Below are 15,451 nucleotides of genomic sequence, written 5' to 3'. Positions count from 1 at the left end.
CACTCTTTTTAATAAACACACAAGAGAATTGATTATTGATTTGAGTAGAAAACTGTTGCCAATTTAAGCTAAAAAGAACTGAAATCACTATATAAGTTTTATGGGCTACTCTTTATCACCAGTTGATTTTAGGATGGAATCCATGAATTTCTATTAAAGTATCAAAGCAGCTTGCCGACTGTGGGTCAAATTTAATTGACCCAACAATATATCTGGGCTGAAACTGAAAAAATGATTGATCCAGCAGTATATCTAGACTTAAAATTTGGGTCAAGTGGTCCAACCGATCAGAAAAAAATTGAGCCAATTGTCCAATCGATCAGAAGAAAAAGTCCATCCTTCCAAGGTTCACCTTGAAAGGTTTGAGAGAGAGTGTTGGCAATTGAAGCTAAAGAGAATTGAAATCAAGTCTCATGGCACATCCTCGTATCACCAATTGGTTTTAGGATGGATCCTATGAATTTTTATCAAAAACAATTTTAAATATTTAAATAATTTGTTCTATCAAAGTATCTACAAATCAATAATAAAACTAGTCATTGGATTATCGGTAGATACATTCGTCTTGATCAAAGACGAAGTTATGGCGGATAATATTCATCTTATATTCAAGCCTAGAAAAACAAATAATCATATTCAAAAGTTAGATTTGAAGATAGTTGTAACAATAATGTTAACAATACAAATAGTTTAATTAAATTGAAGAAAATAAAAATTATGGTTCAAAATATACTATTTTCACAAGTAATCAACTTGTTTGGAACTTAAGATGATATAATTACATATGAAACTATGTTTAATCACCATTTCACTCGTTAACACCCGCAAACGTAAAATTAATGAGGTAGTTAGTAATATTTAAATGTTAATGCTTGCTTTTTTTAATCAAACTATTATACTCCTTAGACATAACATTAAAAACTGGGTAATCAATTGGATATTCGGGTGAATTGGATATTCGGGTGATAATCGATAGTTCGATACTGATATATCCTAACTTCACTACTCAATCTCGTACTTAATACTCGACGAATATCAAGTCAGAATTAGGTATACCTGATATCAGTTATGCCAACCCTAATTATAAAATGTAAAAATAAATTGACAATTTATGTACTGTAATAAATTATTACTATGATGGACTACTAGGTGTGAAAATAAAACAATTAAATGTATGGATTTTAATCATTTTATGGGTTGTATACTTCCACAATGGATGTAAATGCAGTCCAAAACTCATAGATTGATTCAAATAGGCAACTAAATTATTTTATCCGTACTTGTAGCATTTGTTTTTGATTAGTGATAACTTATAAAAACTCCCCTTTTCATTTTACCGTCAAAAAATTATGTTCAAAATAGTAGTACTACTATACAATTCAAAACGATAATTTCAATTTGGTGGTGCCATCAAACTTGTTTTCCAAATTATTTGATGGAATCGAAGATAAATATTACTACCATTACCTTTTGTATATGTGATCGAAGGAATGTAATAAAATGCAAACTCTAAATATTATACAAAATACAAATTATGATCTGGAGTGTTAAAAAATATTAAGATACAGTAATAGAAAATATTAACATAGTGTCAATGGCTGATATCGTATTGATATTGTGTTGAAATTGTATTAACATCAAAATCTTGAAATTATACGCTATGTTGAAAAGTTTGAAATTTGATATATATGAGTTTCCATTTTATCCCTATTATGTGATTTGCTATGAATATCTACAAGGATTAAAATGCTTAATGCAGGCTGCCGTTGACTTTGATTCAATTGCTTTCAATTCCATAGACTGGAATCAATGTTGAAAATTATCAGATTATTCTCAGAAACTGCTCTATTTGTAAATTAATCAAAAAAAATTAAAAATAAAAACAATTGCGCGTCAACGAACAACAACAAAGAGAGAAATTAAAATAAAGACAGTTTAAAAAGTTTTGTCCAATAAATGGAATCAAAAGTTGTACAGAAAAGGGGACAGAGAAAGAAACAGGAATTCAAGAAGAAAGCAGATTCTAACCCTGCTCCGTCGTCCCTTTTAACGCTTCTACGGTAAGTTTACTGTAACTAATTGTGATGCAGATTTTGAATTTCTCCGTTTATTGAACAAAAATATTTGCATACATATGCGAGTGCTTAATCCCTTCGGTGGAATTTTCAAGTTCTTGATTTGGGGCGAAGATATATCTACTATTCTTTATTGTAGTATCATTTGCTGCAGTTTTCAGTGAGATTATTGAGTTTTTCGATTGTTTGCTGCAGTGGGTTTGTGAAGTTGATTGTGGGAATGTATGTGTTTCGGAGAAATATTGCAAATTTAATCCAAAGATTGGATTTTTGAGCGAACCTGAGGAGTTTTTTGGTTGAAGAGTGGGAGATTTGGATACAGGCACGAAGAAGGCATGGGTCATCATCTGTATTGACTGCGACATTAGTGGGTTTCTTGATCGTTCGCTGAGAGCGGGTTTCTGCATTTTCTGATTTAGAGAAAGATGCACAAGGGTTGACGCGTATTCAGCTAATTAGTCTAACATGATTAACAAGATATTCAGTAAGATTCCAAGGAAGCATTCTAAATCTGGTGGAGAACCTAGCCTCTCCTCGAGTTCTTCGACATCTTCGAAGAAAAGTGAAGGGGGCAATAAGAGATTGAGTAGTGCAGTGGATGATGTTATCACCGCCCAATTTTCTGTTTTAAGCGTTGGCAACAATGCTGAAGATAGATATCTTCGAGATAGGAACTTGAGGGGGGATGTAAATATAGCTTCTGCTTCATATGAAGCATTACCAAGTTTTAGGGATGTCCCGAGTTCAGAGAAGCAGCTATTGTTCATCAGGAAGCTGAAGATGTGTTGTGTTGAATTCAACTTCACTGACCCCACAAAGAACCTCAAAGAGAAAGAGATCAAGCGGCAGACATTGTTAGAGTTAGTTGAGTACTTGACTTCTGCTAGTGGGAAGTTCAGTGAAAATGTAATGCAGGAAGCTGTTAAGATGGTGTCAGCCAACATCTTTAGGGAATTTACTCCTCAGCCAAGGGAGAACAAGCTCGTTGATGGCGTTGATTTGGAAGAGGAAGAGCCTGCAATGGATCCTGCCTGGTCTCATTTGCAAGTTGTGTATGAATTCTTGCTAAGGTTTGTTGCTTCGCCAGAGACAGATCCGAAAATTGGCAAAAGATATGTCGATCATTCCTTTGTTCTGAAATTGCTTGGCCTCTTCGACTCTGAAGATCCTAGGGAAAGGGAGTATTTGAAGACCATACTACACCGCATATATGGGAAATTCATGGTGCACCGGCCATTCATTAGAAAATCAATCAATAACGTATTCTACCATTTTGTTTTCGAGACAGAAAAACACAATGGTATTGCTGAGTTTCTTGAAGTCCTTGGCAGCATAATTAACGGGTTTGCTCTGCCCCTCAAAGAGGAACATAAACTCTTTCTAGTCAGGACATTAATTCCTTTGCATAAGCCGAAATGTTTGGGGATGTATCATCAGCAGTTATCTTACTGCATTACACAATTTGTGGAGAAAGACTGCAAGCTTGCTGATATTATTATCAGGGGACTGATAAAATACTGGCCAGTTACAAACAGCTCGAAGGAAGTTCTGTTTCTTAATGAACTCGAGGAGGTCTTGGAAGCAACACAGGCGCCAGAATTCCAGCGCTGCATGGTGCCGTTGTTTCATCAAATTTCACGAAGCTTGAATAGTTTGCACTTTCAGGTACTTGCTATTCTTTTCAGTATCCTACTGTTTTCTCTTTTGTGCTTTCTTATGTTTGTTTTACCTGATACTATATAATCCCAGAATCCTCTAATTAGCTTTTGGTGTTTTTTGACATTTTATTTAAGATTTTATTTAGAATAACCATTGATATGCTCACTAGACCCTTAAGTACTTTCAAATGCTAACATTTGTTGGATAATGGAATTTAGCTCACTAATATTCTGTATTCTGGTAGAGGTTTGATATTGATTCATAATTTCATGTCAGTAAGGAACTTGTTCTATACTTAATATTTTGAAATTTAGATTGTACACGGCCTTATCGTACTAAGTGTGTCTTAATCAATAACTAACTGATCATTATCTATTCGATTCTTCTTCAGTGTCATATCTCAGCGAAATACTTAGGAGATTTGAACTTAGAGTCCGATTATTATCTGCATTATGGCAGTCGGAATAAACATAATTCTATAATTGTCTGAGTTTCTTTTTTGTGAATTAATGACTGGACTCGGCCACGTTAATGGGCCACTAGTTGTATATTTGCATGTCATGACTCATAAACCACACAGTTTATTCCTGAAGAAAGGCTGAACTGGTGACTTAATCCCCAGATCTTGCCCTGATTCAACAGGCATCTGAAATCGGGTATATTTGTCCTCCTTATCCCTGTGTGGATCCTGATAAGTTATACCATACCCCATGGGATTCTGCTCTTGATGAGGAATTGAGGATACTTTTCTTATCAATCAATAATTTGCATTTGTAATTTGGCAAATTTACTAACTGAATCTAAAACTAGATTCACGTGTAGGTGTCTAAAGAACTCAAAACTCAGAAGACAAAAACACAGATATTATAATAAGTTGTTTGTACAACATTTATTTCCCCAAAATTACAGAGATTAAACATGTAGAAATTACTCAAATTTAGTAATGTGTCCAATAATTACAATGTTGGGGCAGGAAAGGAACATTCACCCTTATCCCATCCTTGCTAACTCAAGGCATGCATATAGTTATCAGTGTGACTTGTATTAGAGGTTCAATGGTATGGTTTAACGACAGTTAAAAAAACAGCACTTGCAGTATAACTTTAGTTTTCTCATATGACGATATAACAATTATTGACTTCACTCTTCTGGATCCATCCAGAGTTTACTATGGATCTTATAGATATTATATCTCTAGCTATCCTCATTGCAACCACATTGAACTGTTAATTGTTTTGCTCTTTGCTATGAAATAGAGCTGTCTAAAAAATTGCAATTGCTTTTAGTAGTACTAATTTCTTCCAATTGTATGCTTTAATACTGTTTTGTTCCATCACGCATTGTTTGGTTAGGAAATGAAATTGTGTATGTTGTAGGATATCTGTGCTCCTTCACCAGAAATTATGCCTAGACCTTACTCCATGTCATATAATAAGATTTTTTGGTCCCTTTCCAGGATCATTTTGCATTAAAAATCTTGATACTTTTGGACTCGATGGAAATTCACTATTCCGATTATTTTCTTTTCTTTGATTGCTTGTGGCAATGCTTATTTAAAAAATTTGCTTTGATTGTTATTTATTTTTCATTTTAGGTGGCAGAGAGGGCTTTATTTTTGTGGAACAACGATCACGTTGAGAACCTGATAAAGCAAAACCGCAAGGTTATACTGCCTATCATCTTCCCTGCTCTAGAGAAGAACGCTAGGCATCACTGGAATCAGGCTGTCCATAGTCTAACCTTGAACGTCCGCAAGTTCTTCTATGATCTCGACGCTGAGCTATTCAAGGCCTGCCAGAACAAGTTCCAAGTTGACGAAGCAGAGGAGGATGACATGAGAGAGAGACGCGAAACTACATGGAAACGCTTGGAACAAGTGGCTGCAAATAACGAAGCTATTCTTGTTCCTTGAACCGGGCAGTTGCGCGCTTTGTTCAACAAGCATTTTGTTTCTCAAGATTTGTTCTCACATTTCATTCCTTGTACTAATATTTTTTCACAAATTCTATATATTCTTTTTCTTTTCTTCGTTTGCATGAGAGGAGCTTGATTATTAGACGGTAGGTTTAATTAGCCGTTGGTGTCTTTCTTTAAATTTTGCTGAATTCCAGTTTCTTTTATGCCTGCATGAGGCAGGCTATTCAAAGAATTTTTTTTTTCTTGTGTATCTCTATTAGTAAAAACTTTTAGGTTATTGAGCTAAATAAGTACTTACCTTTGTCTTTTAAAAACGAAACCTTTTGAAACACTACGAGTTTTAATTTTAATATATAAGTGGTAAAATAATGAAGATAGAAAGAAAAAGTGATTGAAGTGTTATTTGCAGAGAATATGTATTTTATTAGAGAAAAAGTGTTTTTTAAAATGAAAAGTATAAATTTCTGTTTTTAAAGGACGCACTAAAATGAAAATAGTTTTTATTTTTAAGAACGGAGATAGTATATTAAAACCTTATTAGATATCTCAAATCCATTTGACTTATCATTGCATGCCACTAAGTACTATTCAAAAGAGTAAAGGCCAAATATGGTCCTTAACATATGACCGTTTTATCAATTTGGTCCTTAACATTATCTTTTTGATTATTTGGTCCCTCACAAATAAACTCGGACCCGAATCGGTCCTCACTTAACAGAACCGTAAAAAAATAGACGGTGATTGCAATTTGACTATATTAAATTACTAATGGTAATTAATTATACCTAATTATAATTCTTAATTCCTATTAAATTACAAATTATTCATTTCAATTTGCAACTGATATTATCTTTTTTCCAATTTTGCTAATAGGAAAAGAATTATAATTAGGTAAAATTAATTACCATTAGTAATTTAATATAGTCAAATTGCAATCACCGTCTATTTTTTTACGATTCTGTTAAGTGAGGACCGAATCGGGTCCGAGTTTACTTGTGAGGGACCAAATAATCAAAATGATAATGTTAAAGACCAAATTAATAAAACGACCATATGTTAGGGACCACATTTGGCCTTTACTCTATTCAAAATTATACAAGATATATTCAAAATTTAAATCCAATAAAGGGCGTAACTCATGCAAATTTACAAATGATAGAATCTATTGATACTAATCTCCAACAATTATTTTAGAAACGATCTAAAGTCTAGGTCCGGATTTCACAGTCCACGAACTACCTCAGTCAAATAATGATGTTCCAAATCCTAACTAATTAATAAAAGATAATAATCGAAGCTAATACTCCTAATCTAATCCAACATATCTTCCAAATCATATCTTTTCTAAATCATATCTATCGTTTGAGGCTGATATAGTGTATAACATCACATAATATGTACCTTCGTTTAATGTACTAATGCCGGATTCCAAACTTTTCCATAAAATTGAAGAAAGAGCAGAGCCAAAGATTATTATGAATGAAAATGCTTCTCCAAACATCAAGCTTTCACTGAAGCACATTTTTGTTGCTCTTTTCAGAAATTAGCTGCAATAGCTTTTACTCTTTATAAGCTAGTCTTTTGGGGTGAATTTTCATAGTTGACTTGTAACATTGATGCTTTCATAAAAAATCCCATGCCAATAATTCAGAGTTGTTGCATATAACAGAGGAACTAGTTGTGGCTAACAAGGTGGTTTAGGAGCCAACTCGCTTTGATGACCTAACAAAGGAACTAATAGTTGGCTCTTTCCTAGTACTTTATTATATTTTCGCTTAATTTATTAAACACCAATTTTTTTATGCTCAATTTAATGGATCAAAAGGAGGAGGTTGAATGGTTCCACTTGGATTCGATTCATGTGTATAGATCCTCGAGGTTGAAATCGTCTGGATCAGCTAGAACGGAGTCAATTAATGGTTCAGTAACACATTGTTGAGGTTCCTGCTGATGACTGTTGATGACCGTAAAAAAGGACCAACCCGACGATGATTTCATTTGGTTAGTTCTAGACCAAAATAGTACACTTTACTCTTAAATAATTATCTTTGCAACGTATCAAATGTACCATACATAATTTGTTGTTTATGTATTTATTCTCTCCTTATTTACTTTTGTTGTTTTCATAATATATTATATAAAAAAAACTATTAGCTAGGTTAATACTATTATCTAATCTCATTATAGATTATAAGTGGATCTACGATTTCTGTTTACGTGTTTGAGTATGTATGCGTGCACCATTACCATACACACTCAAAACAATCCTTCAATATATTAATCTGAGCAATATATGCAAAAGAAATCAATTCAGCCCAAACATTTACGGACACAACAACGTAACTTGCACCCCACCACACAACACCCAACACACACACACACCAAACAATTCAAACAAATTTGCATTGAAATCTTCAATAACGCCCACATGTTCACTCCACCACATAACACCCAACACACACACACACAAACCAAAATATGGAAACCCTAATCACAATATAGACAAAATAAGACAAAAAAGTATGAAATGAAGCTTGACTTCCTTAGAATTGCAAAATCCTCATCTGACTTTGGGACCACTTTCCATAATAAAAACTAAAAAGGGTGGGAAGACTTCCACAAACAGGGACGACTTTCAAAAAGAGGAGAAAATAACAGAAGCAGGCTTACCTTCTCTATTTTCAATTTGAGGAAGCTGATATTTGTGTTTGAACTTCGCTCTCCTCTCCTACGAGAGACGAAAGTCGCGAAGCTCGTCGGTGGAATGGTAAAAGGGGTTCGGGAAGTCCCAACTCATGGAGAAGTAGAGTTTTCGCATCGTCGGGGAGAGCTAGGGTTCGTCACAATGAGTTTTTTTAAGTGAGAAATGTGATAGATGATTGAGTATTGAGAAGTGTGAATTAAAGTCTGATGTGTGAGAGAAGAGACGAATGAATATTTTTTTTTGAAACTTCTATGTTGTTGTGTTTGTTTTATTTATTTATCTAATTCCTATTTTCGAATATTTAGCTACAAAAATAGGTTAGTAATGTAATCAAGTCAAAAGTGAGTTCATTAGCACCGACTGTCAAGTTCTAACGGAGCCATAAAAGAGGTCTATTTCCGGATCGTTTTCGCTTGTACGGAATTCAAAAATAAAAAAAGTAGTAAATGATTAGGAGCAAAATAGTAAAATGATCTTAGGACCAAAAATGGACTTTAGTTTTTTAGCACATTGGTTTGTTCGTTTGTATTGACGACATCGCATGTCGCTGCACCATTGGTACACCTCGCCGGACAGTTGTGTAGGGAATGTTGCATTACCGGCGAGATGGCATTGTCCATTAGTTCGGTGTTATTTTGTTAACCAATGGTATTTACACTGACATACATCGTTAGTCGTCGGAAATCCTTTATATCTTATAATTAACTTAAGTTAAGTGACATATCTAATTATAAAGTGTTAGAACCACATGATTCCATGTATTAACAATTCTTAATTAAGGGTGAAGATAATGCTTGTTATCAATTCTTAATTAAAGGTAAAAATTGCATTACCTACACTTTGTTCATTGTAGGCCCCTAACCATTCACCAATTAATACGATTTTGACAATGGAATAAGTACAATTGAGGACTATGGTGCTAGCTAGTGCTTTACCTACACTTTGTAGTTTGTACACTATGTTCATCGTTGCCTCCATTCCTCACCATTCACCAATTAATACGATTTTGACAATCGAAGTAGTACATACAACTTTGTTTATCGTTGCCTCCATTCCTCTCCATTCACCAATTAATATGATTTTGACAATCGAATAAGTACAATTGAGGAGCATGTATATACTTGTTATAATTACCATGTCAAACACGAGTAGTATTTAGAAAAATAGAGTAATAGTAGTATTTATAAATTCTTAAAAATAGTCAAATTTACCACAAAGTTTCTGTTGTTGGTATGCGTTTGCATGATGAGTTCCAACGGCATAGCTGATGCTTAAGCTATTGCAGCACGGATTTTTGTCTGTTGCTTCCATCCTCGGAGAGTGGGGTATTGAGTATTGATGCTCCGGTTGTAGTTGGCTTCGAGTACCTGATCACTGTACTCGATTGGCTCATCACTAAACTTTATTCCCTGATTGGGAACGATTGGCTCATCACTAAACTTTATTCCCTGATTGGGAACCATTGGCTCATCACCGTACTCCATTATTAACTTTATTCCCTGATTGGGAACCATTGGCTCATCTACGTACTCCATTATTGCCTGATTACCGTACTTCATTCGCTGATCAATGCACTCCCATCGCTGATTGGCCACCATTGGTTGATCAATGTACTCCCATCGCTGATCGATGTACTCCCATCGCTGATCTGCCACCATTGGGGGATCAATGTACTCCATTGGAGTTGTACAGATGCTGGTGTCTCCATGATTGGCCATGGAACCGGTGCCGATGCTGGTGTCTCGATGATTGGCCACCATTGGTATGGAACCGATGCCGGTTTGGTTGTGGTTTATGACGATGTTATGCTGTGAATCTGGGAAATTCATTCCATTATAGGTTGCTTTGATCTCATCTTCTTTCTTTTGCCTGCTCACGGAAATCCTGTACTTCTGGAAAACCAAAAACATGAAATCAATGGAATCAAAACCCTAGATGATTACTACTATAAGAAAAAACATAGCATTTTAACCTGCAAGTGGCTAGCAACATTATCTCTTGTTAACCATGGCTCTGCCATTAAGTCAAGTATTTTCTTGGGGCCAGCTTCTTCACACACACAAAATCATAATTAAACCATAAATCATAAACCAAAGAAACAGATGCTAGTATTATATACAAAGTCACTTACTCTCTAATCCTCCAATGCAGCGGACAGCATTGACGAACTTGAGGTGAAGTTCAGGGGTCCAAACCACCCTAGGTTTCTTGTTGAGAGGGGTGGGATCAGGATCAGGATCTGCACCAACACCAACAGTATTGATCATATTAGCATGTTTTCTTTTGTTGCCAACACCAATGATAGCGTTATCATCTTGTTGGTGCATTCTCTTCCGAAACACGTGCTGCCATATGTTGCGGATCTCCTTGAGCCTTATGGGCTTGAGGAGACAGTGGCAGGCACCGTGCTGAACCCCTTTCATCACCTTGCTCGTCTCTCCGTCATCAGACATCACTGCACTCGTACCAATGAGTAAATTGTGAATATCTAATTAAACCCTAAATATTTAAAACTCATATACAAATCTACTAGTAATTATCAACTCACTTATTACTGGAATGTCCGTTTTATGGACTACTTGTTGGAGAAACTCGAAACCATCCATGTCTGGCAAATCGACATCACCGAGTACTAGGTCGAATTCCTCTTCTCGTGTGTCGAGCAGATGAAGTGCCTCTTGTGCTGAATTACATATAGTTGCTGAAAACAAGAATACATATATAAGATCTTAATGTATATATGAGATGGAACAAAATAGATGGAGAACCTTTGTATTTGCACTTGAGAAGCATCTTGTGAAGAGAGTCCAAGCCTTGAGGATCATGATCATGATCATAATACACAACCAGAATCCCAAGACCCTCAGGAAAACAATGAGACTCCATTAAACTGCAAATAGCTCTGTGAATTTCACAGGCTTTCAAACTAATTGAAAAGGAGAAGACTCTTATTTAACAGAATTCGCGGATATAGCTCCCTAAGCCAGCTGTATATAATTATAATTACGTCTAAATCTAATTAAATTAATATGTATCCTCTCTCCTCTCCACATTTTTGGTTGAGAAACGCGCGCGGTTTTTTCTATCACATATCTCTCTTTTGTCATACGGACGACGGACGATAATTTATTATTATTATTATTATAAAATTTGATTTTTAATTATAAAAATAAATTTTTAATTAAAAAATCATTTTTTAAATTAAAATTAAAAAAAACCTAGTATAATTCATAGTGATCTATAATAAAAGACGGGTCCGTAAATTAGTGAAAGATTATATTTTGTAGAATATAATCCTTCACACTAGATGAACAAGTTTTGCATTGCTTGAGTAAACCTTTTAGCTTTCAACTCCAACTTTCATTGTGACTTCATTTTAAATTATAAAAAATCAAACTTTTTTAATTAAAAAAATTATTCTTTAAATTAAAATTAAAAAAAGTATAATTTCACAATGATCCATACTAAAAGAGGGATCCGTGAATTAGTGAAAGATTATATTTTGTAGAATATAATCTTTCACACTAGATGAACAAGTTTTGCATTTCTTGAGTAAACCTTTTATTGACAGGTTTTCAACTTCAACTTTCATTGTGACTTCGATATGGATAAATAGTAGTTTTATAGATAAGTTTTCAACTTCAAGTTTTTTTGTGATTTTGATGTGGGACAATTAGTTTTACAGAGTTTTTGTTGCTTTATGTAAAACTTTCTTTGATTTCAATACAAAATCTATGGTTAGCCTAGTGGCAAATTTGTCTTAAAAATTCATAAAGGTTATGGATTAGGTTCAAGCCCAAACTCAACATTTTGTTTTTAATTTTGACTTTTATTATATTTTTCTCATTTTATTTGATTCTTATTTTGTTTATACTTTTTTCCTATAAGCATGTTTATATTTTTATAGTAATGTAAATTTAATTTAAGCAACGTAAGTGTTTTTTTTTCAATTAATTAAGTGTTTATTTAACTTTGTTGTGTTCTATAGCATATTATATTTTTCTATTTATTATTTGAATAAAATAATTAAAATTAAATATAAAATTTGTTTTTTTTTTTTTATCAAAAATTAAGTAGTAATGTATGTTTTGCATTTACCTTTTTTAAGTAGTAATGTATGTTTTTCATTTACTTTTACTATTTATAATATGTAACAAAAATAAAAAACAATAACATTAAAAATTAAATGAAAAATATGTTTTCAATTAATAGGATGGACACCAGTCCGAACCACTGCAGAAAGAAGGGTCAGACTAAGAAATGCTGATGTGGTGACCACTAGTCCGCCCACTAGTGGTCAGACCATTATTGATGCTCTTATATAGTACTCCCTCCGTCTGCGAATAGGAGTCACGTTTTTTCACTTTATTCCGTTCGTGAATAGGAGTCACGGTTCATAATTACCATAAATGGTAAAGAGACCCGTATTCCATTAACGACATTCCACTAACTCATTCCACTCACATATCATTTAAAACTAATATATACAAGTGAGACTCATATTCCACTAACTTTCTTCCATCCACTTTTTTTAACATTTATTAAAACTCGTGCCTGAAATGAATGGAACTCCTATTCGCGGACGGATGGAGTACATTTTTTCATTCATTTTTATAGTTATACATATGTAGTACTCCCTCCGTCCCATTCAAGATGTCCACCTTCTTTTTAGTTTTTTTTTTTTAAAATTAACTCTTATATGAAGATGGAAATTACATATAAACTCCTAAAGAAAAGAGGAAATTACAACTGATATCAAGAGGGTTCGAACTCGACACCTCATACATTAATATCTAAGCTCCTTGCCGCTAGGACAAAGGCTCTGGACCACCTTCTCTTTTTAGTTTGTCCCACACAAGATGTCCACTTTCTATATTTAGAAACAAATCTCTCTCTCCTCATTTAAATATTCAACTACTTTTTCTCTCTACTTATTTCACATAATAACTCCTCCCAAAATCTGGTGTCACTCAAGAATGTGGACATCTTGAGTGGGACGGAGGGAGTAGTAACAGAGGCGGATAAGAAGAGCCATGGGGGGCCCATGGAACCCCAAATTTTAAAAATATCTAGGGATATTTTAGTAATTTCACAATAAAATTAAATTAAATATTATTTAATACTTCCTCTATCCAACAAGAATATGCAATCTTTCTTATTTAGTCCATCCTTCAAGAATATGCACTTTCTAATTTAGAAAAGTCTTTTCTCTCTAATGAAGTGAGACTCATTCTCCACTAACAATACTTTAATTACTTTTTCTCTCTACCTCTCTCTTACTTTACCAATTTTACATTAAAACCCGTGCCGAACTCAAAGTGCATATTTTTTGGGGACGGAGGGAGTATTAAATTAGAGCTCAAAACCTAGATAATTAATATTCCAAATCCAAACTTCTCTGCCAGAATTCAATCCAAATCAATAGTGCTTGACATGGATAATGAGTTTGTACCTCGAGGAATAGTACATAGAACTCATAAAATGAAGAATCTCCACTATTATCTGATGCAGTTCCAGCATGACTTGGATGTTAAGCAAGTTACTTTTAGTTTTTATGTATTTCCTAGTTAGTAGAATTAGTAGATGGAAAAACATCATTATCGAGTTGAGATATTTTATTCTGTGATTGACATGCAAGCTCAAGAGTTAAATCATCGTTTTTTGTGAAATTAACACAGACTTATTTTTATGCATGATTGCATGACATGTTTCGATCCTAAAGATTTATTTTCTGCATTTGATTTGGAGAAGCTGCTTCACCTTGCCAGTTATTATCCATCATAATTTTCTGGAGTTGCTTTGAATAAGCTTGAAAATCAACTTGAAAGCTTTATTTTTATGTGCGAATAGATGAAATTTTTCACAAGTATCTAGGATCGGTGGTCTTGCTCAGAAGATAGTTTCTACAAGAAAGCATGAAAATTTCTCATTGTTTATTTGTTAGTCAAGTTGTCATTGATCTTGCCGGTTGCTAAATGGAAAGCGTATTTTAAGCAATGAAGGCCATTAAGAGTTCTCTATGTAATAGTACGAGAGACCACTGTTATAAGATTGCTTAATTCCTAACATTGAAAATGATGTCTTTGATAATGTTACTAACGAAACTATTATGTAGTGACTCCTAAAGATAAAGAATAGAAGAAAAATGTTAATATATGGTTGTATATGACTTTAATATTTAAACACTATTTTTGTAATATTTTTTAAAATTATTCCGAAAAGGCAAGCTGTAAAATTAGCAAGCAAGTTTAGGATGTAGACCACGAATCAATAGTACTACTACAAAACAGGTGACTTCATTGCTAAAGTACTAGCTTTTTGGTGGAAGGAATTTAAACAACTAGCGATAGAAAAAAATGTGAAGGATATTACTCCCTCCGTCGCCGATTAAGAGTCGTACTTTAACCGGATATGAGTTTTAAGAAATGTAAAGGAAAGTTGGTTGAAAAAGTTAGTGGAATGTGAGACTCATTTTTTATATTGATTTTATAATAAAATGTGAGTGAATTGAGTTAGTGGAATGTGAGACCTACTTACTATTTATAGTAAAAATGAAGTGTGACTCTTAATTGGAGACGTATCGAAATGGAAAAGTGTGACTCTTAGTCGGAAACGGAGAGAGTAATAAGGAGAACTTGTCCAAGTCCAAGAAAAGAAAATTGTGTTTTTGGTTGTAAAGTGTAAACAGTATCTTTCCTCAAGTATACATTTTGTTTTTATTGGCAGATAATCATTATAAAATTTTTATTTCTCGGGTTTGCTTATAAGTTATATCTACATTTCTGAATAATGATTATCTACTCACAAAAAATAAAGAATGATCAACAATCATTTGGTTTTGTTGAATTCGCATATTGTTCATTGATCGTTGTTTTATTAACTCGTCGTATTTACACATAATGATAGGCTAGTCTGTTACTCTGTTATTCAAAATATATTGTAGAATTAATTATTACGAATATAATCAAATGCAAATTTTAAATATTATATAAATTTTAAACTATGTTATGAAATGTTAGATTTCACAATTTTATGTCAACAGATGATACGTAGCGTCAATAAAAAAATGTGAACACAACATCAACATTGTCAACCG

General features: G+C 33.6%; 2 protein-coding genes across 2 annotated transcripts; one reads left to right on the top strand and one right to left on the bottom strand.

The window, feature by feature from the left end:
- The first annotated feature begins 1,914 nt into the window (after nucleotides 1-1,914).
- On the top strand, nucleotides 1,915-5,759 carry LOC125207458 (serine/threonine protein phosphatase 2A 57 kDa regulatory subunit B' theta isoform-like). The gene is made up of 3 exons (XM_048106810.1): nucleotides 1,915-2,060; nucleotides 2,271-3,740; nucleotides 5,329-5,759. The coding sequence occupies exons 2-3, from the start codon at nucleotides 2,541-2,543 to the stop codon at nucleotides 5,644-5,646; spliced, it is 1,518 nt and encodes a 505-aa protein (XP_047962767.1). The 5' UTR covers nucleotides 1,915-2,060; nucleotides 2,271-2,540; the 3' UTR covers nucleotides 5,647-5,759.
- A 3,867-nt stretch (nucleotides 5,760-9,626) lies between these two features.
- Nucleotides 9,627-11,241, bottom strand: LOC125206346 (two-component response regulator ARR11-like). Its single transcript, XM_048105613.1, has 5 exons — nucleotides 11,124-11,241; nucleotides 10,904-11,056; nucleotides 10,487-10,810; nucleotides 10,328-10,404; nucleotides 9,627-10,247 (listed from the first exon to the last, which is right to left on the bottom strand). The coding sequence occupies exons 1-5, from the start codon at nucleotides 11,239-11,241 to the stop codon at nucleotides 9,627-9,629; spliced, it is 1,293 nt and encodes a 430-aa protein (XP_047961570.1).
- Between the last annotated feature and the right edge of the window lie 4,210 nt (nucleotides 11,242-15,451).

Source organism: Salvia hispanica, chromosome 2, assembly GCF_023119035.1.
Source record: "Salvia hispanica cultivar TCC Black 2014 chromosome 2, UniMelb_Shisp_WGS_1.0, whole genome shotgun sequence".
Lineage (NCBI taxonomy): Eukaryota > Viridiplantae > Streptophyta > Magnoliopsida > Lamiales > Lamiaceae > Salvia > Salvia hispanica.
This window is presented reverse-complemented; position numbering and strand designations above follow the sequence as displayed.

Bases quoted from the DNA above. Each gene is read 5' to 3' on its own strand.
- LOC125207458 (XM_048106810.1), top strand. From the start codon at position 2,541: ATGATTAACAAGATATTCAGTAAGATTCCAAGGAAGCATTCTAAATCT. The intron at 3,741-5,328 runs GTACTTGCTATT...TTTTCATTTTAG, and splicing joins TGAATAGTTTGCACTTTCAG to GTGGCAGAGAGGGCTTTATT.
- LOC125206346 (XM_048105613.1), bottom strand. From the start codon at position 11,241: ATGGAGTCTCATTGTTTTCCTGAGGGTCTTGGGATTCTGGTTGTGTAT. The intron at 11,057-11,123 runs GTTCTCCATCTA...TCTTGTTTTCAG, and splicing joins TCTCAAGTGCAAATACAAAG to CAACTATATGTAATTCAGCA. The intron at 10,248-10,327 runs GTTAAAATGCTA...TTGGTTTTCCAG, and splicing joins ATGTTGCTAGCCACTTGCAG to AAGTACAGGATTTCCGTGAG.